Genomic DNA, 26335 nt, shown 5'->3' on the forward strand with positions numbered 1-26335 from the left:
CTGGTCGGAACGGGGTAGTGCCCGGAATTTAAAAGCGCTTATAAGCGATTTCTCAATTCCCCTTAACCTGGTTGGAACTTTCATGTGCTTTTCTGAGCAACCTGGGGTGCACCGGCAGAGTCAGGATTTAATGGCGCCGATCATAAAATATCGTTTATGGAAACTTGCCTAAAGGATTAAATGATCTAAAATTAGGGCTTTAAAGTTAAAATGAGAAAATGTGGTTAGTGCAGCTTGCAGAGGGGCATGAAAGTTGGTCATTTGATTTGAGTTTTTCTTGATATTGGTGATGGGAAAATTACTTCTGCCTTTCTCGGAAAATAAATTACAAATCATGTCTAACCAAAAACAAACTATTAATAATAATTGAGATACTTACATAAATTACTTTGTAAATAAATACTGAAATATCACATGAAAAAGTAATGAAAAGAATTGATTTTAAATTAACAGTTACCTTCCTAGCAGCAACTAATTCGTCAAAAATTTCTGTATTTATTTTTTGGGCTCTTGAAACCTCAACAGTAACTCATAATGTTGAAATATATGTTCAACTTGGCAATTTCGTGCATACTGCATATTATAAAGGTTATCTAGTTTATAAGTGGGAACTCAATTTAAAGCTGTCATACTGAGCAAAAATATCGTAAAGAAATAATATGGAGTCCATAACTTTCAATCCAAGCGTTTTTACTTGACAATAATTACAAAATAAACTAACAATTCAACAGCGAGTAAACAGCCATTTCGAACGAGAAATTAAGACTGTTGGATACTATCGCATCAATCGGAGAGGAGATGGTTTGGGGTCGAATTGTATGTTCATGACGGACGAAGTTCTCTTTTTGTTAGGGAACCCAAACGGAGATTCCGAGGACTTGTTCGGTGATTTGTAGGGTGTTTCCAGTTTTTTAGAGGAAGATTTGAGAGCTGAGGATCCATTTCTGTCGAGAGGGTTAACTTTAAGCTTGACTTGATCGATGTGTCGGGATGTTAGGGGTTCAGGAGAGTGACTGGGGTCTTGTCTGGGCGCAGGGACCTCTCTGGACAGATCGTTCCAAGGACAGTGTTTCTGGAGAGGTGATACCTGGAGCATAGTTGTTACGGACGTCCTGGACGAACTTTAAAAAGGTGCCGAACTGGACGAATTTTTTAACGAAATAGACGAACTTTAACCGAACTTATAGATTATTTAGATAACAATGATAAGTTGTGAGCTGTTGCTATAATTGATGCTTAATTGTAATCTGTGAACCAGCTCTGTTTATATTGAAGTACTAGTCATGATCTGTTGTTGATCTAGTTTTTTTTTTCAATACAAGTATGTATAACTATCTAACTGTATCATTTGTTTACAAGTGTAATAGTGATCGCACCTATACTAAGCCATTCATTATAAAATCAAAACATATGCCAAGAAAATTTACGCAACGAATTTTCACGAATTTTCACGAATTTTTAAAAGGTGCCGAACTGGACGAACTTTTCGCATTTCTTCGACGAACTTAACAACTATGACCTGGAGTGAATATTGGGGTTCAGTTTGAGATGACATGTGATATGTGACTACAGCTACGATTATATTTATCGTAACTACTTGGATATCTTGGTAGATCATAAAACCTTAATTTTTAATTACATTAATTTATTTTAACTTGCAATTGTAAAGGGTTAGGGATGAATGACTCACTGGTGTAACAGGTATTCGCTCAATACCGAAGAAGGGTTGTTTGCTTTGTCTCCAACAGATTGTCCTGTCTCTGTTGTATCTCACATATCTGTTACCGCTGCTAACTTCCTGTATTGCAGCTTATTATATTTGGTTTTATGTCACATATGACTGATGACACAGCAGATAGATTAAGGGGAAACTTAACCGTGTACAAATAATCTTTAAGTATATCTATTGATCGTGAGGGTATTTTGGGAAAATTGTATAACACTGATGGCTGAAAGAAGAAAGCAAAATTTGTACTGCGATTTAATGAAAAATTTTTTTTTAATAAAGTGAAATGAAAGTGTGAGTCTGTGAGTACGAGTTTGTACCTGAGAATGAGAGGCCGACTTCTCGTGGTGGCCGTTATCTAACTTGACAACACAGTTCTTCTCCCGCTGGGAGAGAAGAAGAAGAGACTTGAAGTAGCTGCAGTTTCTCTCTAACCGCGGAGTACTGGTAGTGTCGTTGACTGAGGGTATGGGGCTGCTGGAGCATGTGGTGCTCTCTGAACTGAAGGGGTTGTCAAACGAGCCTTGTACTGAGTCATCTCTTAGGAGTCTGAGGATGGGCATCATCAGTCAGAATGGAAAAAATGTCTGAGGATGGAATAAATGAAAGCGGTTTCCTAAATAAGACTTTTATAGTCACCAGTTAAAGGAGATATAAACTCAAAGGAGTCTTAAATGACTGCCACGTGGGGACTGGGGATCGGACCACGTGTTTTTACTCCTTTTACTAACCACGCCATCACCCGGAAATTTAATTCCATTAATCGAGAAGATGCACGGAAGTCATGACTTATCTAAGATTCATTAAAGACATGACGGTCGATGAAAGCTCCGTTTGTAAATTGTAAAAATCGTTTGATTACCGGTCTTGCAACGTGACTTGAAAAAATATTAATTGTGTCCAATAAGTCACACAAGTCAAAGTACATGATAAGTGGAATTAATGTTGACTTACTCGGACATCAGTCGCATGATCATAACCATGATTGATGATTGAAGCGGAAAAACACAGTCGTTTAAACAGAGGAGAAAGTGGAATAGTGCGGTGGATAATTGCTGAGACAAGGAGCATGACGCTCTTAAATAGGGAGCTCAAAACCACATGACGCGAGCAAGGTTGTTTAGTCTGAACTTTAGACAATACAGTATTACGTAAGGAGGTGAACAAGCACTGTGCAGCACTGCCAGCTGTTCTAGAAGGATGTTGTGCAATGTGCAGTCTGGCGGTAAAGTTCACGTGTCACGAGGAGGATGACAGTACTCCTGATAGATAATAATGTGTCGTGATGTAGACATAACGATAAATCCGGCATGCTTGATGCGGTTATTGTGAATATTTTTAGTAGCTTGTGAGGATTTTAAATTATTGCTTTTAGCTGATCAATATGTGACAATGCAGTGCTTGTAGTTGAGTACATGTGGCGTAGGTAAACGCCTTGTGCGTGCTTGGGACTGCATCAAGGTACAATGTACATGTTACTTCAGGGGAGAGAAGTATCGCACTCAATAGAGTCAATAGGGCAATTAATCGGCATAATTAGCTCAATTATCGGCCGATTGACGTAGAGAGTGACGACTATGATCGTTTTCATCAATTCCTATTGAATTCTATCGTAAGTCACTTCAAAACGGAATTGAACAGATTTAAAATAACCATTCACAATTCACCAATCCAAGTTGATGAATATTGAACATTTTACATCATCTGTGATGGTGATAATTCCAGTCAGATATAGGAAATCCATTGTTCCTGTTGTCTGAACGAGATGACTTAAGTGATCTGCCGACAGACTTTGTTTCAGCTCAGACTCAGCTTAGTCATCACTCAGTGCGTGGCATGTCTCACATTCAGTTTAGAGTTATACTACCACACTCCACAGTTGCAAGCTTTGTCTCCAATATAACTTAGCAGGCATTGTTAGAGTTTGCAGGCACAAAGTTCACTTTCTGTAGACGAAGGAGATTTTCCGGTCTGCCAAGTTTTTAGCTAACTTGACTGGTTATTGTTAAGCTCTTGCCAAATTTGGCAGACTCTTATAGTTATACAATCTAACCTAAGAAGCTCTGTCAAGTTTGAATTGGCAGCAGCAAAATAATACGGCATGTAGTACTAGTATGCCCTGCCTCACTTTAATATTTTTATAATTATATTGCCAACTGTTTCCGTAGAACTTCAACTAAGCTGTCAATCATAATGTGGAAAATTCTGCCAAAAGCCAAATAAAGGTGAGTAAAGACTGAAACGAGTAAGACAGAAAAATGATGAAACAAGTAGGCACATTACAATATAACCTCCAATATTTACACCAGGATACTAACTTGAAATGAGTTTCGTTAATAACGAAGGTGCTAGGTAAGGGCCACGGTGTGGTCAGATCTTCAATCAGTCCCGAACTTTGTGGGTTGGGGTTGTAGTACGTCCTGAGCTTCATCTTTACTCGGTACTTCTAGATAATTCGAGAAGTTTTGTTAAACTTACATTTTAACATTTAAGTTAAAATCTAACCGTTGTGATCGAAAGGATTATGTTGTTAATTTAAGTAGCAATCATATTTAAATAAAATCTATATAGTTAATAGTCAAAACTAAACTTTAATCAATCACGATTATTTTTAAACATTTAACAAGATAAATCAGTCGGCCGCGTCAATGTATAAAGTTGTTTTGTCTGTTTTACAAGCTCAATTATGATCAAAAAAGAAAACAGTTTCGTTTTACGATTCAAACGATTAGCCGTTAATTCAAAATGAGCTCGATTCGGTAACGAAATTTTTAAACAAACGTTGAAGTAAATTGTATGCAGTACAAGCTTGCAGCTAGCTGCTGATAGTCCGATTTGCTCTGATTTGATCAACTTTAAACTAAAATCTTTTCAAGCTAAGCATCTACTTTACAGTTGCGGTTAAGAAACAAAAAACACTGTGGAGAAAGCTTGTGTCTGCACGCGGCCAACTCCAAACTTGATCCGCCACAATCAATCCTGAATCCACAAGATTGAACAATAAATTGTGTAGGAACTATACCAAGAAGTTTGTAATTTTCACAGAAAATGGCAACAACAATAATAGTATTCAATATTTAAAAATAGTTACTGCTGAATCAAGGGCTATGCACAACAAGCCAATAAATTGGCACAACTGGTACTACAGCGGTTTAAGAGTGGTGCCCAGTTTAAACGAGTTGCATGCATGTTACTCTGTTTGAAGCCTATACGATAAGAAATAACCGCTTTGCGGCTTTTAACTCGCCTGTCTGCAGATTCAACGGCAGGATAGCTATTAGCTGGCCACCTGCACAAACATTGATAGTGAACAGTGCACCGCTACACCATCAAATGTATGTGATCTCTTTAAAGTCATGAAATTAACCGGAGGCTCAGAATAAATCGAATCAGCTTCTGAAGTCGGAGATAGGTAGGCACCACATTACTTGATACAGTGTATTGGACATGAAATGTAAATTTAATATGCGATCAATTCAAATGCTCCAGTATTATTATCGTATTCCTAAATCTACCTGGTGGCAATATAAACTAAATCTGTTCGCATTAACAAGTTGAACTTGAATTTTAAGTATTCGCAGATTTCAACAAATACAGTCCCAGACTTTAATGAAGGACATTAAAGTTTTAACTATTAATAACTGAACCCTCTAAAATTAGCATTCGCCAGAGCAAGCAAATGCAAGAACCGTCGACCAACGACTATTTGACAATGCCAATTTATTCCTAAACTGTTGGTTATAAATGGGCCTGGGCAATGGGCATGGGCATTGCTGTTGAGTTGTGATACAAATTAAAACATCACCATCGTGGTCACTCATGGTCGCCGTCCTCTAATTAGCAAATACAGCTATATTTCTATTCAGTTCAATACAGTATGGTATCATAAATAGTTATTTTAGATTTTTATGAGAATGATGACCGACAATGATGGGCGACATCTGTCCGACAGCGACATCTGACCGAATCAGAAAATAGGTTATTCGGACAATAGTTTATGTCAGATCCTGGATGATGATTAATCACTCTACACTCGACTGTCACGTGACTTTTTCAACTCGTTCTCTAGCTGGTCCTGAACGACTATTCGAAACCCTAACCCTCTAATCTGATCCCAACCCTAACCCTAACCCAATCCTTAACAAAAGCATATGCTGAAACCCTAACCCTTACGAGAAATTGGACTAACTTCCTTATACGGTCATATCACGTGATCGAGACAGTTTTTCGCCAATATCTCGTCAGGGGAGCATTTTAACCCTATGTCATAAGTGATAAGGGGTGATTCGGAATCAGCGTCCGAAAATACATCGATTGAAGTTGGTTTCAAGTTCAACTGTCGGGGGCCCTTTTAGAAGTAGAACAATCTCGAAGATCGACTGTAGAGTGATTTAGCACGCTCGTCGGATCCTACCGTACGATTTTCTTGGAACTTTCCATAAAGTATGGTGGTTATAGGACGGATAATCTGTGTAAGTTTGGACGAGTTTCTATGTGCCAAATTTGAGATATCACCTTAAACACAAGAAAATATCTCCAATTCGGTGGTTTGCAGTGGTTCCAAGGCATATATCTGGAGATCCAACGATACGATTTTCTTGAAACTTTCTAGATAGTATTAGATAGCTTTAAGACAAATGAGTTGTGCAATTTTGGGTGAATTTCTATGTGCCAAATTTGAGACATCACTTCAAACACAAGAAAATAGTGCTGTCGGACAGATGTCGCTGTCGGACAATTTTGCCCTAAATCAAAAACATAATTCGAAAGTAAGGCAATTTTTTAATCTTAAATCTTTTTCAGCCTTTAAGGTGACGCCTAAAACCATACCCAAATCCAAAGCATGACCGAGAGGTAAGTTTTTGAGCTGAGCATGAAAAACGTTCTCTAAAACAAACGAAAATAGTTACTATGACTAAACGATTTGGCAGGATCACCGTCCCAGCTAACTCAAGAGTATTATTACCTAGCAGGTGTAGGAGCTCGTAACTTAATCCCCGGAACCTAACCCATTTAGGAGGTCGTGCCAAAGTTATGACATTAGCCTCCTCCAAAGTTAATGTAGTTGTAATAAGGTTTGGTAATGCGGGAGTTGTTCAGTTAGTGTCACTCGTCAGGTTCATTAACCATCATGACTTAAGGTCCATGTCAGATATATTACGGCACTATATAGGTGTGGAGGATTTACCCCAATATTCTAATTCATATCACGTGGTATTTCTTTACAACACTTGTTAGCATAACCAGGATCCAGGTTTCTTGGACTTAATAAAATCAAGCCCCCCCCCCCCAGCCCTTTTGGTTTTAGAGGTATAAAGGATGATCTATGGGATCAAGATTTAACGATGTTTTATACACAGACCTGCTGTGTTGCTTAGAACCTATACTATAAGTAAAATACCCCAGCTAAAGCGAACGTAGACCATGTAATTATAATTTAAAATGGTTTATTAACACCACAACAATGTGCATTCGTATTTCGTCTTTCGTAGTACCATGAAACTGAAAGCAATGCAAGGGAACAATAAAGCTTCAAATCAAGCATATCTGACTATAATTGTAAAAATAGCTCATTCAGTATTCACCCTCACGGCACAACACTGCTTGAGCGTATCACGGAATACTATAGCTCGCAGCTCATACTATGGTTCATGAAATACAGTCTAAGATTTGAGACAAGGTGTCCGTTAGAGCTGCTTTATAGTACTGACCAACACCGAGATATCACGTGACAACCAGATATTACTCCTACTGCTACTACTAGATCACACCTTCCCTGATTAAACGTGTCTTCCGAGCCAGCTCCTCCAATAGCAACCAGCTAGCTGTGTCACGTGGTTTAAAATACTTAGCTAAAGCTGGGCATAAAAGTGAAAAGTTTTGAAAAATTAGCATGGATAATCGATATCGGTCCGTGAAAGTCACGTAGTGATTCATAATGGTCAAGTTCGGAAATGAAGCAGATGTCAAGCCAGACGAGCCCGTAAACCAGTCGTTGAGAGTGATCATGTTCAATATTGCCATGAACTAGAGTAAGCTGGCCCTGGAGCACGACAACTTGGAGCAGGTTTAATGAGAAGTTACGTCAAACATGCCAAGGTTATTGAAATTAAATGACGATTTTCATCTGGGATCAGCCAATTTTCCGGCACTTAGTGAACGTTAACGGTTAATGGAATTTATTGGAATTTCGTGTACTCGCTAAAAGCGGGGGAGGAATCCAGTAAATTATTATTAGAGTTGTGGGCATGCATTCAGATGGGGGCCTTCAGAGGGGGAGGGTCATTGTTTACATTTGTTGTCGAGCTGGTGATTTGCAAAGTCCAACTCAAGATATGCAAAGCTGATTCATAGTTATACTAAATTTCTATATTAGAACCGCTGTATTGTGTATGATTCCCGGAATTGGTGGCACTATTGACGTAGTTCAGATATATCATATAAGTTATTATTATCGAGGTGTTAACACTAACAGGCAATGACTGAGCCCCTAATATCATTGATGCCATCAAACGAGCTGGTGATTGCGTATCACGATTCACGGATCTCCTATTACTAAATGAAGTGGACAAAAAAAACGCTTTTTTTTTCTAATAATAATTACGAAACTCTAGAGCAAATAACGATACACAAGAAGGTTAAGTTACATTTATTCTTAGCGTTAAGTTGGTAATTGGTATATAAATATTAATATAATATACAATCCATCCAAAAGCTTATAATATAATTTACAATCGTTGATAAATGTCATAACTCCTAAAACAAAATATTAACGAACGGTCTCAAATTTCCTGAAACTGAATGTTAAAATCTCTAAACTCTCTAATACGAGTAGGTTTAAGTAATTCCAGAAGGTCAGTGGTCACGATCACTGACCATTTGCGTTGGTGAAGCTGATTTGGGTCACTGACAGCACGCATAGAATAATTTAGTTCAATAAATATTTACAATTCAGCAAGCAAACAACATTATACAAATTTCAACTAACTTAATCTAATAAAAATCTGAATCTGAAAGTTATATTCAAAGAATTATAATGCGAATATAGTAACGTCTATAAATATGATAATAAGAAAGTAATGAATTAGACCGGGTCACGGTAAAGCCCATGGTGATTTTCTTTGTATACATTATAATTCATCAGCAAGTATCGACGAATATCGTCTGAGTTGATAAACTATCAGCCCCTCCAGAAAACTAACACTATAAGTCCGATTAATAAAAGCAAAGAGTTCAAACGGACCCTCTCTGATCCTGATTCGACATCAGAGCTCGCTAGCCTGATCTTAAAAGAAGTAGATGTTGGAGTCTTGTAGTGGGTCTGGGCGAGGCCGCTACTATCTACTGGACCTGCAGGTCAACTGGAATTACAAGTCTGATAGAAATTTTGTTGGAATTTAACGGTATAAAACTATTCTGGGCGGACGTAACGTAACCAAGTAGAGATTAAATATTGATTTTAACGAAATGTAGTTATCTGAACTCCGGACTGACCCATGCCGTGAAACAATGTCTGAGTCTTCTCGGGGAGGTTTGAGGTCTTTATCTGGTAACTACATGACATCTCGCCGTCCACAAACGTTCCATTCACTGGTCCATCATTTACTTGGACTGCTGAATCTCTGAACAAGTTCATTACTGATCAGAAGAGTTTACAGTTTCCGCATACCTACAGTGATTGAACTAGTCAGCTGCATCAACAATCTTTTAACTTGCGCTACAAATACAATATTACCATTTACCACTCAACCAGTTAGCTCTGGTAATGTAACTTTTACCTGGTAACTGTTACGTGGTAACTGTTACCTGGTAACTGTTACCTGGTAACTGTTGCCTGGTAACTGTTGTCTGTTACCTGGTCAATCCGTGGGAGTAACCTTTAACCTTTACAACAGAGTAATTTTCCTCAGTCTTCTTACACAGGTAGATGTCAGCGTTAGACATTGTACCTGAAACACAGACAAGACTAGTGCACTGGCTGTCGTAAACAGTGTTTGTTAACATTGGAATTTGGACAATCACTCCCGCGCAGTTTCGGGTGAAATATAAACTAATATTTCACCTATATATACTAGACCTATACTAGACACCATGCACTTACCATAAGTAGATAAACCAAAACCGAGCCAAATCCTGTTTGTGTTTGTCAGCGAAAACTCGGATGGCTTCCCTGTTTGCTCGACCTGGAAAAAGATCCTGCTAGTATAGAAACAACATTGCATGATCACGTTAGTTTTAATACTGCGCATTATAAACCTTTCCAGATTATGATGTGCATGAAATTACCGAAACTTTTATACTGTATAGTAGAGTGTATATCTTCGACTAGCATAATTTTAGACTTGCAAAAATAGGACTGTGATTATTTTGAACATGGTAAAATTTCAAGCATTTTCGATTGATTTATTAATGGTAGTTTTTACTGCTGTAGTTTTACTACTGTAGGATTAAGCTTATAGATGTTACCTTGACGACACCAGGTGATGACAGGCTCCATCTGAGAGAATATGAACAGGATGGAGGTGTACAACTGCTAGGGTATCTGTAACAACCCGACAAAATATCGCACTTATATGTATCTTCTCTGTCTCCTTCATTTTCCTTGTCACCTTCATCTTTCTTTTCATCTTCATCTGTTTTCTCCCCTTCATCGGTGTCATTACCATCAATTGTTTTATCTTCTTCTGTCTCATTATCGTTAGCTGAAATTTAGCCACCATCAAATATTTTGTTTCGTGAGTGAACTGTTCATATATTCATATATTTACTTTTTGGACCAAAACAACTTTAAAAATGAAAGATCTTATTTCTCTGGTTGATCATGCATGATGTAATATGTATACATTTTCACCGTTCAGATTTCTGTTGACGCACCTTTTTCGGTACAATTTCACTTTTCAAGGAGTGGACGAGTAGTGATACAAACAAATGACAAAGATTTTGTGATTTTATTCATAGCACAAATAGAGGAACAACATAATAAAATCCTTTCCATACATGAAAGAAATAGCATGCATTTCACAGCCCCACAAGGGCCTCAAAATAAAATAAAATACTAACAAAGTGTCAGATTATGCATCAGCATTCAGCAAAGATCGATAACAGCTCTTGTTTTATTCTCTCAGTCATGATCTCGTCAACAATTCCTTTTTTCGTCTCCTCCTCTGAGCCGGAGTCAGATGAGAGGCAGGGCTCGGATGAGAGTCCCTCAATCAAATCAAACACTTCTTTGAGGGTAGCTGAAGAATCAGGGTAACCATATGTAAGGGGGCAGTCTTGTGAAGTGTCCCAGATATTGGACTCATTGGGGGAGGTAGGTGTAGAGATAGGGTAGGATTGTTTGTCAGACAGAAAGGATATCTCGTCAAGTCGAGAGGTGTTATAGCAGGGAAGTGTAGTCATGTGATCCCTGTGCAAACCAGGTGTCGAGACAAGATCACCCGGTGAGATTCTCTCAGTCGTCAGAGAAGAAGCGGGCAGGAGAGGTGATCCGAACCTCGTCAGTGCTCCGTCAGAGCAAGAGCAGTCTGAAAATCTGATCAGACTTTCAGACTGCTCGGTGTTTCTGATCACGTATGGTGAAGAGCTGTTCGCCTCAGAAGGACTGCAACTAGAGAGGGATGTGAAGGTAGGGGATGGTATTGTGGAGACATTAGAGGGGGAGTATGGAGGGGTGAGGTTGAGGAAGGTATACGATGTATCAACAGGAGACATTCTGGACTGTGAGTATGACGAGGATGGAGATATTATCCTCTGATAGGTTCCAGGGGAGAAGGTTTCTTGTTTAATGGTGAGAGAAGAGTCCGGAATAAAGTAATGGTCCATGTGAGAGAGTAGCTCGAAGGAACAGGAACTCGTTTTCATCGCTATCGGAGAGGAACCGTCAACTCCAAAGTGAGTACTCACGTGTTTTCTCTTAGATGAGATGTGACTGAATGCTCTGTCACAATATTCGCATTTAAATGGTTTCTCTCCAGTATGAGTCCTCAGATGCTGTTTCAAGTTGCTCGAAACACTGAACGACTTTTCACACCCATCAAAAGAGCACTTGAACGGTCTCAGGCCAGTGTGAATCCTGCTGTGTCTCTTGAGGTTAGCCAGGTCTCCAAAACCTCTGTTACAAACGGAACATTGGTAGGGTCTCTCGCCCGTGTGGGTCCTTATGTGGGTCCTGAGATGGTCCGTTTTGTGGAACGACTTGTTACATCCCTCGTAAAGACAAAGAAATCTTTTGGGCTTTGTCTGAGATTTGAAGCGTTTTGAAGGAGGTGGAGTTGATTCGAAGAGTTGAGGTGTTTGCATCATTGATATACTTGTTCTGTAGTCGGTATATTCACCGGTAGGAACTGATACGAAGTTGTTATTCACACAAGTATTCTGTGATGGGAACATAGTAATCTTGAAATACTGGATTAGATTCGAACAGAAGGAAACAATATTAACAATGATACTCCATCTCCACTTCCTCCTTTATACAAACGTCAAACATACCCTCGTCATGTTATTATTTGGTAAATCCACTCAGACGTCGAATCTTGATGCTGGACTCTGACCTTGGGACGAGTTCGTCAGATCTGCTCTGACGTTATCACATGAGCTCTTCTTCTTGCTCCACTGCACCGACACTTGTCAGACAGCGCACGAGTAGCTACCGGCTGATTAGTGATGAGATGACTGGTATTTAGGCCTGATACACGAGGATCGGGTGATTGGGGAGATGAGATCTTTGTTCAGTCCTTGTATTGCGGTTATCTTGTTTAGCTTGGTTTATCTGCTGTGATCTGATCTCATGATTGAGAGTACCCTGTGATATGATCCCCAGACTGCTCCATCAAGTTCCGTTACGGGAGATAAGTTTACACATTCTTAGTTTAGTTTCACTTCATCGGACAGCGATTAGACAAATTTTCACAGTCGAGATTTTCATCACGCTTGGATGTTTCGATGGATCATTTTATACAATAGTAGTGCAACTATAGAATTTAATGGGCATGAAACTACGTTGTTATCCACTATTCCGGCAACACATAAAATATTTGTCACACATTCCAGACGGTGGAACTAACAAGAATGAACGGGAAGAATGCTCCGTGATAACCTGACCACTTAGATAATCATGCTAATACTGGTTATTGGTTACATCAGCACTACCTGACATGCAGCTGTAGCACATGCCTAGAGAGGGATACGGTCAGACAGCATATCTTACCTGAAGTGCATGAAGGTAGATCAGACAACACACCGTCAGAACAAGTTACCATCTCCGAACCGTACATCTCGAATCCAGAGTTACAAGACACTTTTATCTGAGACCCCGAGGGGACTTTAACTAAGTCTGGACCGACGGTTCCGTCCGGGATGTTCGGTGTCGCACAAGAATCATCGTCCTCAGTACAGGTAGGCAGGTCGGACAGTATACCGTCACTACATGATACTAGGGAGGGTCCTGATATTGTGAATCCATCTGTACAGGTCACTGTTAACTGAGATCCGGAGGTGATTGTAGCAGAGTTCGGATTAACAGATCCGTGAGGAATTTCAGGTTTTTCACAGTTATCAGGGGTATCCTCTAAACAAGTAGGGAGAGTTGATAGTTGTCCATCGGTACATGACACTAAGGAGGGTCCTGATATTGTGAATCCAGGACTACATATTATTGTGTAGTCTGAACCTGATTTGATGGCAGCAATATCTGGAGTGATAGAACTGTCGGTAACGGAGGGTATTTCACAGGTTCTCAGAGCAGTACAACTCGGTAGATCTGATAATGTTCCGTCAGAGCACCTGATGGTAGCAGCTCCTGATATTTTGAATTCCTCAGAGCAGCTCACTGTATACTCTGTCCCAGACTCTATTGTGTCAGTTTCTGGGGTGACTTTTCCGTTTTCTATGCTGGGTTTGTTACAAGGATTGGGCGGGTTCTCAGTACATGTAGGCAGTGATGATAGTTGCCCGTTAGTACAAGTTATAGTTGAGGATCCAGATAAAGTAAATCCTTGTTTACAAGTGACTTCATAGTTTGATCCGGAGTTTATAGTTTCTGAATCAGGACTCACTGTTCCGTCTTCTACACTTGGTTTACTACAGGGTGCTGAAATGCATACAAGATGGTTTCATTAGTGGGTCCGACACTCGTCAGCGTGAGACTTACCCAGGTTGCTGGTCTATGGCTCGCTTCTCTTAATCAATCACATATATAATTATATGCAAGGTAAAAATGAAACATCGCTTCAAAATTTAATTTTGCATCCTGGGGTACCCAAATTGGATTTTTTGCAGGGGTGTATAACCGAATACATGCAAGTAAACTCTCAGAGGACTCACATGGATTACATGTAGGAGACTCTGTAAGTTGCCCGTTAGTACAAGTTATAGTTGAAGATCCAGATAAAGTAAATCCTTGTTTACAAGTTACTTCATAGTTTGATCCGGAGTTTATAGTTCCTGAATCAGGACTCACTGTTCCGTCTTCTACACTTGGTTTACTACAGGATGCTGAAATGCATACAAGATGGTTTCATTCATTTGGATCAGTAAGGCTCCAATAAAATGTTCAATTCTCTTGATTATAATTAGATAAACCTTGCTATGACTGTGCGAGTGGCAAAAAGTGGATGGGCTCCTATTTCCCCGGTTGTCAATTCTACCACAAATGCTGCACTTTCTTAGCTGCTCTGGTTCCTACAAAATAAGATAATGAATTTTCATAAGTTTGGTGGCAGAGAACTTTAGTTAATCGAATCAAACTTTGCCGTGGCCGTATTGGGGAATTGCTTCGTAAACCAGACACACTTGGTCTGGCTTGAACAAAGACAACAAAAAAGAGTGCACCTGCAAAAATTGGGCGGAATAGAAATTGTATACGTAACTCTAAGCATCCACTTGCAGTCAACAGCGATGCTTTGTTGGAGGGAAAATTCACGTGTTAAATCAATAACCGAACAGTACTTTGATTATAAACTCTTCCACCAGAATGAAATATACCTATTGAACTTGAGGGTAAACTGTGGTCAGATGGCTGATAAAGATTAAAGAAACACGTGAAGGTTAAACACCTGTACTCTGGGGTATTGTCTGGAATAGATCTTCAATTTCCAAGAGCTAGTCGGACGAAAAAATGATAATAAAATGGGTGGAATTATTAGATCATGAGCCTGTTTCAGTTGCCGGACTTCATAACGCCAACTGGTGAGTGAATTCGTGAAGCCGACACGTGCAGCTCCACTATACCCTTTGTCTAACTCACTCATCTGGAACAAGATTGAAAGGTTTTTCATGAACGAACATGAGCTCTAAGAATTTGCACGTGTTGGAGCATTATTCTAGAAACAAAGCGAAAAACAGCTTTCATTTAACGTGCAGGTGCTTTTAAAACCATTCCCATTTTATCCAGCAGTACCAATTTTCAAACCTTTTCTCTATCTCAACACAGGGCGACATAATGCTACTACAAGTGGTAACACTCGTACTTCTCTGGTAAGTCCTCGTACATCAATAGTAATAATCTCAAGATGTGTGTGTCTGTGTGTCTGTCTATCTGTGGGTAATTTCCGAACGGCTTAATCAAGAAAACGGTAAGAGTTACGGGGCTAAATTTTTCGGTATAGTGCCGACTAAACTCTGACCAAGCCAAATGATTAAGGTTTTTTTGAAATCGGCCGGTGGTAAGAGGTTTAATAGATAATTTTGTGACCCAAATGTGATACTAAAGTGTGTGTGTGTGTACTCTCCCACCCGATCGCTCTCTTTCTTCCCTCATAATATATTTGCTATATAATTAGGTAATTTGGCAGTCTATACCTCAAGATTGCCTATCAAGTATTACAATTAGATACATGAGGGGCACTCAGAATTAAATTGCGGTCTGTTTGGACTGAGCGAGTTCATACTTTCCCACTTAACTGTTTTAACTACGAATATGTAATGTGTGTTTTCGAATAATATAATGGGCGGGTTTACACTAGTAATTAATACAGCAATTAATTGTATTATATAGAAGTACTAATTAGAAATATTATCTTGCTTAATTAGCTTCACGATGATAGAATGATAATTATTTTCCCACTGTCAAGATAGTCTCAATTTTTAAAGCGACCGTTTCGCCTTTATTCAGAATGGACTGTATGTTTGGAAAAAAGAATTTCGATGTGCTTGAAAGTTAGCTAACATAAAACTTTAATTGTTTCAGGACAGTTTGTGCCGCTAATGAAGATTCGACTCAAACGAGAGGTCAGCTTATTTCATTCCTTGTTCTCTCTGATTTTAATATCATTTATTACGATTCCTTCAATTACAAGAGTACACGTTAATGGTTAATGGTCCGTTGTATGAAGGTCCAGTTAAATAGACAGACATCTAAGCATTTTATACTTAATTTATACTATTGTAAAAAATTAGGCGTCGTGACGATTCCTCTCCTACTTTTAATAAATAATTACAGCTTGCAATTTATTTATAGCTGATGGTCACATAAAAACTGATAGTCACATAATATATTCGGTACTAGAATAACACTTTAACAATTTTCACATCATTGAGACCATTGCCGATAAGATAGGCGCTAAAAGTGTTTGCCTCCAGGATCTGAGGCGCGATACCACATCCGAGGACCGAAGCACCAAGAGGCAGTTGTGGGAGGTGGTAGTTCTATCACCTGTTCTGTAGCCAATCCCGAGGAGGATGACACCTTCATGATGGAGATTAACGGCAACAGCTGGGATGAGCTTGAGGGAGTCTGGACTGAGGCTGAATTCTCAAAAGCTGTCTACGACTACGAAAATGGAACAATTGAAACTAGAATTGAAGGGTTCGTGGAATCGTTCACAAAGGAGCATGATATGGCAGATATTAGATGCTATTCGCTAAAACACAAAGGAGAAGTGTCCATGACCATCAAACTACAAGACAGTTTGACTTTAACCGCAGGTTAGTACTCATATCAACCATCGCAGAAGGTTACTTATGTTGAAGTTAAACATATCTTATGTTAAAAGAACGCTCGTGTATAAAATCACCATTTTGTGCAGTTAGTAAACCAATTCAATCAAATTAAATAACTCAAATATTTCAGATGGGACGTGGTTCGAATATCCTTGGCAAGATGTACCACTTGAATTGTGGACATCCTCTGTTGTAGGAAGTGATGATGAAATACACTTTGAGGCCTTCGAAACCGGAAGCTCAGACGCTCATATAATTACAAGAATGGTCATTCGGTTCAGCAGAATCCCGATCATCTACGTAGGTAGATGTATTAGTGATACCCCACTGGAAAACTTTCCTTACAGCAATCAACAGGTCTGGAGATTCGTTAAAAACGGATATCAGGATCTTACAGTCTTCTGCAACGGAGTACAAGTGGCATACCTCAACTTTCATGAAGCTCCTGATCCAGCTTGCAGTTACAATTTGGGAGAATTAGAAGCAAGATACATCAAGTTTAATGCACGGTGGGATCATACAGATAGAGTTACAGGTAAATTTTAATTTTGCATGATACTATCTAACCGTTTAAGATTAAGTACTGTTGTAACATGTTGGAGTGACACAAAATTAACACTATTACAATATTTTGTGAGAACGCGGTCCAGATATCTAGCCGGCGGTAGCACACGACTAATGAAACATAGCTATTAACCTCAGAGATCAGCACCGCGCACATCCAAGTCGACTATGAAAATTTGATTCGATCTGTCAAGTCACCCTCAATCCTCATGATTCTAAAACCAGTATAATTCTGTTTTTACAACCTCTCTTAAATCCCAGGAATCTGCGAAGCGCCCCTGCCCTATCAGGGTGTAGCCGCTGTCAGACAACCTCCCGTACTAAATGGAGAAGAGATCCCTCTTGCATGTCCAGAAGGAAAAACACTGCACGGAACTGACCGTGTTAGATGTTATTCACCGGAAATTCATAGCGGGGAAACTTATCATTTTGAAGGAGGCAGGCCTGTGTGTTTTTCAGGTATGACCATACAATGTACTAATACACATTGAACCTTTTTGAACACTTCATGCGTGATAGAAGTCCCAGCTTTTTGAAAAAATATCTATTTCTGCAAGCTAAAAAACTATGATTGTATTATAAACTTGGGTCAGTACAAGAAGAAACACTTTAACCATTCCACTCACATCACTCATACCCTTGCCAATAAGATAAACTCTAAGAACCTGTACCTCCAGAACCTGACGTGCGATACCACATCCGCGGACCGGGCCGGCACGGAGAAGCAGTTATCGGAACTGGTAGTTCTATCACCTGTTCCGTAGCCGCTCCCGAGGAGGATGAAACCTTCGGGATGGAGGTTAACGGCTGGCATTTTAGTGATATTCATGACTCAGTCTGGACTGAGGCTGGATTCTCAAGATCTGTCTACAGACACGAAAATGGAACAATTGAAACTAGAATTGAAGGGTTCGTCGAATCGTTTACAAAGGAGCATGATATGGCAAAAATTAGATGTTATTCGAGAAAATACGAAGGAGAAGTATCCATGACCATCAAAACACAAGGTATGAACATGTGATAGGCACATCAAGGCTCGACCTCTAAACATACTATGACAAATGGGATAAAATAGTAAAAAGTGAGTGCTGTCACGTCGGCCGCCCGGCCGGTGGTATGGTGGTTTTAATACATTTGCTTCCCTCGCGGGCGACTGGGGTTTGATTCCCAGTTGGGACCAATATGATGCGGTTCAGCAACTAAACCATGATGTGATGCTTTCATTAGAGCTTCGAAAAAACATTTGGCAAAAAAATAATATTTTGAAATTTTTAAAATTTTGTCAAGTCTCAAAAAAATGTCTAAGTGAAAAATTTTCGAAGTTTTTCCAAAAATTAAATTTACCCGTGTTTTAAACGATTCCGATCATTTTGAGACAATAAACATTTTTATGATTTTTGGTAATTAGCTAATTAGCTAATTGTTTGTTTGTTTATAGAACCCGTCCCCAATCTCGTATCGGGAAATGACTAAACTCAGGTCTGAGTGTGAATACGCTAATTAGTAATTATCTAATTATCTGATTGTCTGACGTGAACATTTTTCTGACAAAAGCTTTTCTCGTCGATAAGATAAACACCCTTGATTAATTTGTAACCTTCTATGATGTGTCGGTAGATCGATTTTTTCAGACGTTCTGTCTGTAATGTAGTATTAATAATGATAAGATAATACTATTATCTTTGCACTCTGCACTGCCAATGGCAATATCACGCAAAATATAGAAATAAGATAATCGTGACGTCACGTTATCCATGACAGTTGGCACGAGTACTGAATAGACTGTGCCTGCAGTCACGTCAGGCACGGATTTTTTTTGAAAAGCCGTGCGCGACGTGCCTTAGGAGTTGTCACGTATCCTTGGCACGCCCTATAAACACACTACGTACCTATATGGTCATTACTCATTACATCTGACTGCACCATGACAACAGTTGCATGCAGTCATGGTGACAACAGTCATACTCATAGTATGGTCGAGCCCTTAAATTCTGAGAATAAACTATGGGCAACATTCTTACAATTCCTTTACAATTTTGCTAGAACACCTCTTCTTTAAATTCATGATATTCATTAATCGTTGCTCAGTAAGTTAAACATACAATTAACAGGTTGGTTACCAGTCGAACGTGAGGTGGAAATAGAGTGGGATCTAGAGTCGACACCTTTAGAAATTAAAACTAATAGTGTGCTGGGGAGTAACGATAGGGTGGGAGTGTCCTTCTACTCAGCTGAGGGAGAGAATATTGCAGGAACAGTCTGGCTCTTCTTAGGCTCTACTCCACTATACTACATCGGATATTGCAGCACATCCTTTACTAACCTCCCTGTTAATCCCCCCTCTGCTACTGACAAGGTTTGGCGTATAACTCTAACCAGAACTGCAGGTGTTAGACTAGTGATACACTGTAACGAGGTGGAGGTGGTCAACACACTGATCTCTGAATCAACGTGTGAAATGAGTTGGTGGAGCATGTTCTGGAACAAAGACGTGACAAAGATAAAGTTCGATTCCGAAGACACAGCCTCTGATTACTACGGACCACAACCAGGTGACTAATAACAACAAGCATTGGTTTAACAAAGTAACAATTTAAACTATAATTTATAAATAAACCACCTTGCTGATTCTCTCGTAAGCTCGTGATTCTTTCTGAATAAATTTACAATGCCGTTGTGGAATTTCAAATTACGTGTTTAGAATTCGTGTAACAGTAACTCAGGACTTCCGTAATCCTCATTCACAAAGGTGACGAAAGTGTAATTGATTATGTCAGTCATGCAAATCAACAGAAACTTAGCTCCTTGTTATGACCCAATTTTATCGCCGATAATTTCAAAATTGTTATCGGTTATCGGCGATAAAAATTATTGGACCGATAATGCAAACCCTAACTCATACACTTGCCGATAAGATAAACTCTAAAAACCTGTACCTCCAGAACCTGACGTGCGATACCACATCCGCGGACCGGGCCGGCACGGAGGAGCAGTTATCGGAACTGGTAGTTCTATCACCTGTTCCGTAGCCGCTCCCGAGGAGGATGAAACCTTCGGGATGGAGGTTAACGGCTGGCATTTTAGTGATATTCATGACTCAGTCTGGACTGAGGCTGGATTCTCAAGATCTGTCTACAGATACGAAAATGGAACAATTGAAACTAGAATTGAAGGGTTGGTCGAGTCGTTCACAAAGGAGCATGATATGGCAGATATTAGATGTTATTCTAATAAATACGAAGGAGAAGTATCCATGACCATCAAAATACAAGGTATGGACATTGGACATGTGATGACCACATCAAGGTTTATGTTTGTAGATTCTACAATTTTCTACGATGAAGAAGCTATATCAGTTTTGCCCCATAGTATAGTTTTTACGATACAATTACATATCTGGCTGTTGTGGCTGTTCCTTTAATACTCTTGATCAATAAAATATTACTTGTAATAGATTGATGCTTTAAGATGACTCACATGGGTCGGTACAAGAAGAAACACTTTAACCATTCCACTCACATCACTCATACCCTTGCCGATAAGATAAGCCCTAAAAACCTGTACCTCCAGAACCTGACGTGCGATACCACATCCGTGGACCGGGCCGGCACGGAGAAGCAGTTATCGGAACTGGTAGTTCTATCACCTGTTCCGTAGCCGCTCCCGAGGAGGATGAAACCTTCATGTTGGAGATTAACGGCAACAACTGGAATAGCGATAGTTTTGAGGGAGCCTGGACTGAGGCTGGATTCGCCAGAAGTGTTTACCAACACAGAAATGGGACGATATCAACTGCCATTGAGGGGTTCGTTGAATCGTTCACAGAGGAGCATGATATGGCAGATATTAGATGCTATTCGAGAAAATACGAAGGAGAAGTATCCATGACCATCAAACTACAAGGTACTGTGATATGCAGGTTCATCGAACACTTCATGCATCTTAAGTCACAGATTTCGGAAAAACTATCTAATTATAACATCTGCAAGCTACAAAATATTATTTTAATTTCACCTTTTTAATTGAATATAACCGTATTTTCAGAAAGGAAAGAAGTGAACCTACACTTTGGGGGAGTTGAAATGACATTGAACCTACCTGAGTTTGATTGGACATGGCCCTTTGGTATTTAAAGAAGACGCTGTAATAACACACGAAAAAAAACATAGTTTAAAAGAAAATATACTCAAGAGATTTTAAAATTTAGTTTGTAGTTCATTTTGAAACAATTTTTCTCCAATTTTTGATCGTTTTTATTGTGAATTAAACAGAAATTATGTATGCTGGCAATGAAAAAACCAAATAACTATTCAAAGATGACCTCTGAAATGAAATGTGCGACGTTTTTGACAATTCCATTTTAAATGGTAATAGTAACATTTTGAAAAATAGGGAAATCATTTGTTGAGGAGGGGGGGTGTGTCTCAGCTTTGAGGGAGGTGGAGTTGATTCGAAGAGTTGAGGTGTTTGCATCATTGATATACTTGTTCTGTAGTCGGTATATTCACCGGTAGGAACTGATACGAAGTTGTTATTCGCACAAGTATTCTGTGATGGGAACATAGTAATCTTGAAATACTGGATTAGATTCGTAGGGAGTTTGTGCTTGCAGCACCGCCAGGAAGATGTGAGGGCTGAATCCTTGTTCTTCTTCCGACAGTAGATGAATCCATCAGAGTCAAGTAGCTGTTGAGATCCTGTCCGACCAGAGATGAATTTGGAGAAGGTAGGCATGTTGAAAGAATGTAAGAATGCGATACTATTGTCTTTCATCTTTCAGTATATATACCTAAGAACACTTGATCGGCTCACTCTCCTTGCATGCCTTTGGCACGTACGTCTCACATCCCTTGATACGAGAACCCCCTTTAGCAAGAGCTCCCGTCCCTTATGTGATCTACGAGTCGAGCAGTCAGATCATGTTTACTTCTTAATGTACAGCTATGATTTACAGAATTTACATGTGAACTCTACCCTATATCTAGCTCATTTCTGGGTCTACTGATGGATCACATGGATGGATCACATCACTAATTATACGTCACATCACTAATTATACGTCATATGATCTGACCTCTAATAATGGAGGGCCCCCCTTTATCGGCCTCCCGTTATTCACACAAGTATTCTGTGACGGGATCATAGTATAAATCTTGAAATACTGGATTAGATTCGAACAGAAGGAAACAATATTAACAATGATACTCCATCTCCACTTCCTCCTTTATACAAACGTCAAACATACCCTCGTCATGTTATTATTTGGTAAATCCACTCAGACGTCGAATCTTGATGCTGGACTCTGACATTGGGACGAGTTCGTCAGATCTGTTCTGACGTTATCACATGAGCTCTTCTTCTTGCTCCACTGCACCGACACTTGTCAGACAGCATACAAGTAGCTACCGGCTGATTAGTGATGAGATGACTGGTATTTAGGCCTGATACACGAGGATCGGGTGATTGGAGAGATGAGATCATTGTTCAGTCCTTGTATTGCGGTTATCTTGTTTAGCTAGGTTGATCTGCTGTGATCTGCTGTGATCTGATCTCATGACTGAGAGTACCCTGTGATATGATCCCCAGACTGCTCCATCAATTTCGTTACGGGAGATAAGTTTACACATTCTTAGTTTACTTTCACTTCATCGGACAGCGATTAGACAAATTTTCACAGTCGAGATTTTCATCACGCTTGGATGTTTCGATGGATCATTTTATGCAATAGTAGTGCAACTATAGAGTTTAATGGGCATGAAACTACGTTGTTATCCAATATTCCGGCAACACAAAATATTTGTCACACATTCCAGACGGTGAAACTAACAAGAATGAACGGGAAGAATGCTCCGTGGTAAACTGACCACTTAGATAATCATGCTAATACTGGTCATTGGTTACATCAGCACTACCTGACATGCAGCTGTAGCACATGCCTAGAGAGGAATACGGTCAAACAGCACATCTTTTAACCTGAAGTGCATGAAGGGAGATCAGACAACACACTATCAGAACAAGTTACCATCTCCGAACCGTACATCTCAAATCCGGAGTTACAAGACACTTTTATCTGAGACCCGAGGGGACTTTAACTAAGTCTGGACCGACGGTCCCGTCCGGGATGTTCGGTGTCGCACAAGAATCATCGTCCTCAGTACAGGTAGGGGGGGCCAATGACTACCAATGGAGACTTTTGGGGACTAATGGGGACTAAAAATCATGGGGACTAGAGGTCAACTCGTTGACGTAATTCACCATTTGTCCCCATAAGTCCCCAGAATTTTTGACAGTTACTTATGGTTTTCAAGTTAGTTTAATAACGATACGATCGAGATGTTTTGTCCAAGATAAGAGTAGGATAAATCTAAATGGGGACTAATGGAGACTTTTGGGGACTAATGGGGACTAAAAATCATGGGGACTCGGGGTAAAATCGTTGACGTAATTCCCCAAGTCCCCAGGTAGGCAGGTCGGACAGTATACCGTCAGTACATGATACTAGGGAGGGTCCTGATATTGTGAATCCATCTGTACAGGTCACTGTTAACTGAGATCCGGAGGTGATTGTAGCAGAGTCCGGATTAACAGATCCGTGAGGAATTTCAGGTTTTTCACAGTTATCAGGGGTATCCTCTACACAAGTAGGGAGAGTTGATAGTTGTCCATCAGAACATGACACTAAGGAGGGTCCTGATATTGTGAACCCAGGACTACATATTATTGTGTAGTCTGAACCTGATTTGATGGCAGCAATATCTGGAGTGATAGAACTGTCGGTAACGGAGGGTATTTCACAGGTTCTCAGAGCAGTACAACTCGGTAGATCTGATAATGTTCCGTCAGAGCACCTGATGGTAGCAGGTCCTGATATTTTGAATTCCTCAGAGCAGCTCACTGTATACTCTGTCCCAGACTCTATTGTGTCAGTTTTTGGGGTGACTTTTCCGTTTTCTATGCTGGGTTTGTTACAAGGATTGGGCGGGTTCTCAGTACAGGTAGGAGACTCTGAAAGTTGCCCGTTAGTACAAGTTATAGTTGAAGATCCAGATAAAGTAAATCCTTGTTTACAAGTTACTTCATAGTTTGATCCGGAGTTTATAGTTCCTGAATCAGGACTCACTGTTCCGTCTTGTACACTTGGTTTACTACAGGATGCTGAAATGCATACAAGATGGTTTCATTAGCGGGGTCCGAGACTCGTCAGCGTGAGACTTACCCAGGTTGCTGGTCTATGGCTCGCTTCTCTTAAATCAATCACATATATAATTATATGCAAGGTTTTTTTAAATGTGACATCGCTTTCAAAATTTTATTTTGCACCCTGGGGTACCCAAATTGGATTTTTTTGCAGGGGTGTTTAACCGAATACATGCCAGTAAACTCTCGGAGGACTCACATGGATTACATGTAGGATACTCTGTAAGTTGACCGTTAGTACAAGTTATAGTTGAAGATCCAGATAAAGTAAATCCTTGTTTACAAGTTACTTCATAGTTTGATCCGGAGTTTATAGTTCCTGAATCAGGACTCACTGTTCCGTCTTGTACACTTGGTTTACTACAGGATGCTGAAATGCATACAAGATGGTTTCATTAATTTGGATCAGTAAGGCTCCAATAAAATGTTCAATTATTTTGATTATAATTAGATAAACCTTGCTATGACTGCAGTGGCGTAACTTTGCCTGTTGGCGCCCCCCCCCCCCCCGCTCAGTGACGAAAAGCGCCCCCCCCCCCCCCTAAAATTTTTTTGTGTCCCTAAAAAAAAGAAAAAAAAAGGTCGGGTACTTTTTTTCTCGCCCCCCCCCCCCCCCCTACAGCTTTTTGCGCCCCCTGAAGCAAAAAAGGGTACCCCAAAAATTTTTTTCGCGTCCACCGAACGCTAAATTGGACAGGAAAATACACAAATAAGGCGTTTTTTATGTGAAAGGGCCTAAAATTCAGGAAAATTGCACCCCCCTTATACGGTGCCCCCCCCCCCCCCCCCCGCACAGCGGGGTCTGCGGGGCCCTAAGTTACGCCACTGTATGACTGTGCGAGTGGCAAAAAGTGAATGGGCTCCTATTTCCCCGGTTGTCAATCCTACCACAAATGCTGCACATTCTTAGCTGCTCTGGTTTCCTACAAAATAAGATAATGAATTTCCATAAGTTTGGTGGCAGAGAACTTTAGTTGATCGAATCAAACTTTGCCGTGGCCGTATTGGGGAATTGCTTCGTAAACCAGACACTTATGACTTGTTCTGGCTTGAACAAAGACAACAAAAAAGAGTGCACCTGCAAAAATTGGGCGGAAAAGAAATTTTATACGTAACTTTAAGCATCTACTTGCAGTCAACAGTGATGCTTTGTTGGAGGGAAACTTTATGTGCACTAAATCAATAACCGAACAGTACTTTGATTATTAACTCTTCCACCAGGATGAAATATACCTATTGAACTTGAGGGTAAACTGTGGTCAGATGGCTGATAAAGAAACACGTCAAGGTAAAACACCTGTACTCTGTCTGGAATAGATCTTCAATTTCCCAAGAGCTAGTCAGACGAAAAAATGATAATAAAATGGGTGGAATTATAAGATCATGAGCCCGTTTCAGTTGCCGGACTTCATAACACAAACTGGTGAGTGAATTAGTGAAGCCGACACGTGCAGCTCCACTATACCCTTTGTCTAACTCACTCATCTGGAACAAGATTGAAAGGGTTTTCATGAACGAACATGAGCTCTAAGAATTTGCACGTGTTGGAGCATTATTCTAGAAACAAAGCGAAAAACAGCTTTCATTTAACGTGCAGGTGCACCTGCAAAAATTGGGCGGAATAGAAATTTTATACGTAACTTTAAGCATCTACTTGCAGTCAACAGCGATGCTTTGTTGGAGGGAAACTTCACGTGCACTAAATCAATAACCGAACAGTACTTTGATTATTAACTCTTCCACCAGAATGAAATATATCTATTGAACTTGAGGGTAAACTGTGGTCAGATGGCTGATAAAGAAACACGTCAAGGTAAAACACCTGTACTCTGGGGAATAGTCTGGAATAGATCTTGAATTTCCCAAGAGCTAGTCAGACGAAAAAATGATAATAAAATGGGTGGAATT

General features: G+C 39.9%; 3 protein-coding genes across 4 annotated transcripts in view; 1 reads left to right on the plus strand and 2 right to left on the minus strand.

The window, feature by feature from the left end:
- Positions 1-339: 339 nt before the first annotated feature.
- LOC134816637 (uncharacterized) lies at positions 340-4248 on the minus strand. Of its 2 annotated transcripts, none has more exons than XM_063825577.1 (4): positions 4045-4248; positions 2047-2275; positions 1691-1798; positions 340-1087 (listed from the first exon to the last, which is right to left on the minus strand). In XM_063825577.1, exons 1-4 carry the CDS (start codon positions 4155-4157, stop codon positions 776-778), a joined length of 762 nt encoding a protein of 253 aa, XP_063681647.1. In that variant the 5' UTR covers positions 4158-4248; the 3' UTR covers positions 340-775. The 2 variants fall into 2 exon arrangements, with proteins under 2 accessions (XP_063681647.1, XP_063681656.1); XM_063825586.1 differs by lacking the exon at positions 4045-4248 and adding an exon at positions 2681-2911 and having other exon boundaries at positions 670-1087.
- Positions 4249-8316: 4068 nt separating this feature from the next.
- The window catches only part of LOC134821730 (complement factor H-like), a 29191-nt gene continuing 11172 nt past the window's right edge, over positions 8317-26335 (minus strand). The window contains exons 7-15 of the mRNA XM_063832845.1: positions 24627-24797; positions 23672-24385; positions 14051-14221; positions 12936-13817; positions 10193-10428; positions 9828-9909; positions 9582-9675; positions 9221-9348; positions 8317-9076 (exon numbers count right to left, since the gene is read on the minus strand). Of these exons, the coding sequence (XP_063688915.1) occupies positions 8907-9076; positions 9221-9348; positions 9582-9675; positions 9828-9909; positions 10193-10428; positions 12936-13817; positions 14051-14221; positions 23672-24385; positions 24627-24797 (2648 nt within the window). The 3' untranslated portion in view covers positions 8317-8906. The remainder of the gene's footprint in view (positions 9077-9220; positions 9349-9581; positions 9676-9827; positions 9910-10192; positions 10429-12935; positions 13818-14050; positions 14222-23671; positions 24386-24626; positions 24798-26335) is intronic.
- Positions 15130-17765, plus strand: LOC134816599 (uncharacterized). The gene is made up of 5 exons (XM_063825532.1): positions 15130-15202; positions 15915-15955; positions 16307-16651; positions 16797-17201; positions 17492-17765. The coding sequence occupies exons 1-5, from the start codon at positions 15168-15170 to the stop codon at positions 17719-17721; spliced, it is 1056 nt and encodes a 351-aa protein (XP_063681602.1). The 5' UTR covers positions 15130-15167; the 3' UTR covers positions 17722-17765.

This window comes from Bolinopsis microptera, chromosome 1 (genome assembly GCF_026151205.1).
Source record: "Bolinopsis microptera isolate Bmic1 chromosome 1, MBARI_Bmic_1.0, whole genome shotgun sequence".
Taxonomy (NCBI): Eukaryota; Metazoa; Ctenophora; class Tentaculata; order Lobata; family Bolinopsidae; genus Bolinopsis; species Bolinopsis microptera.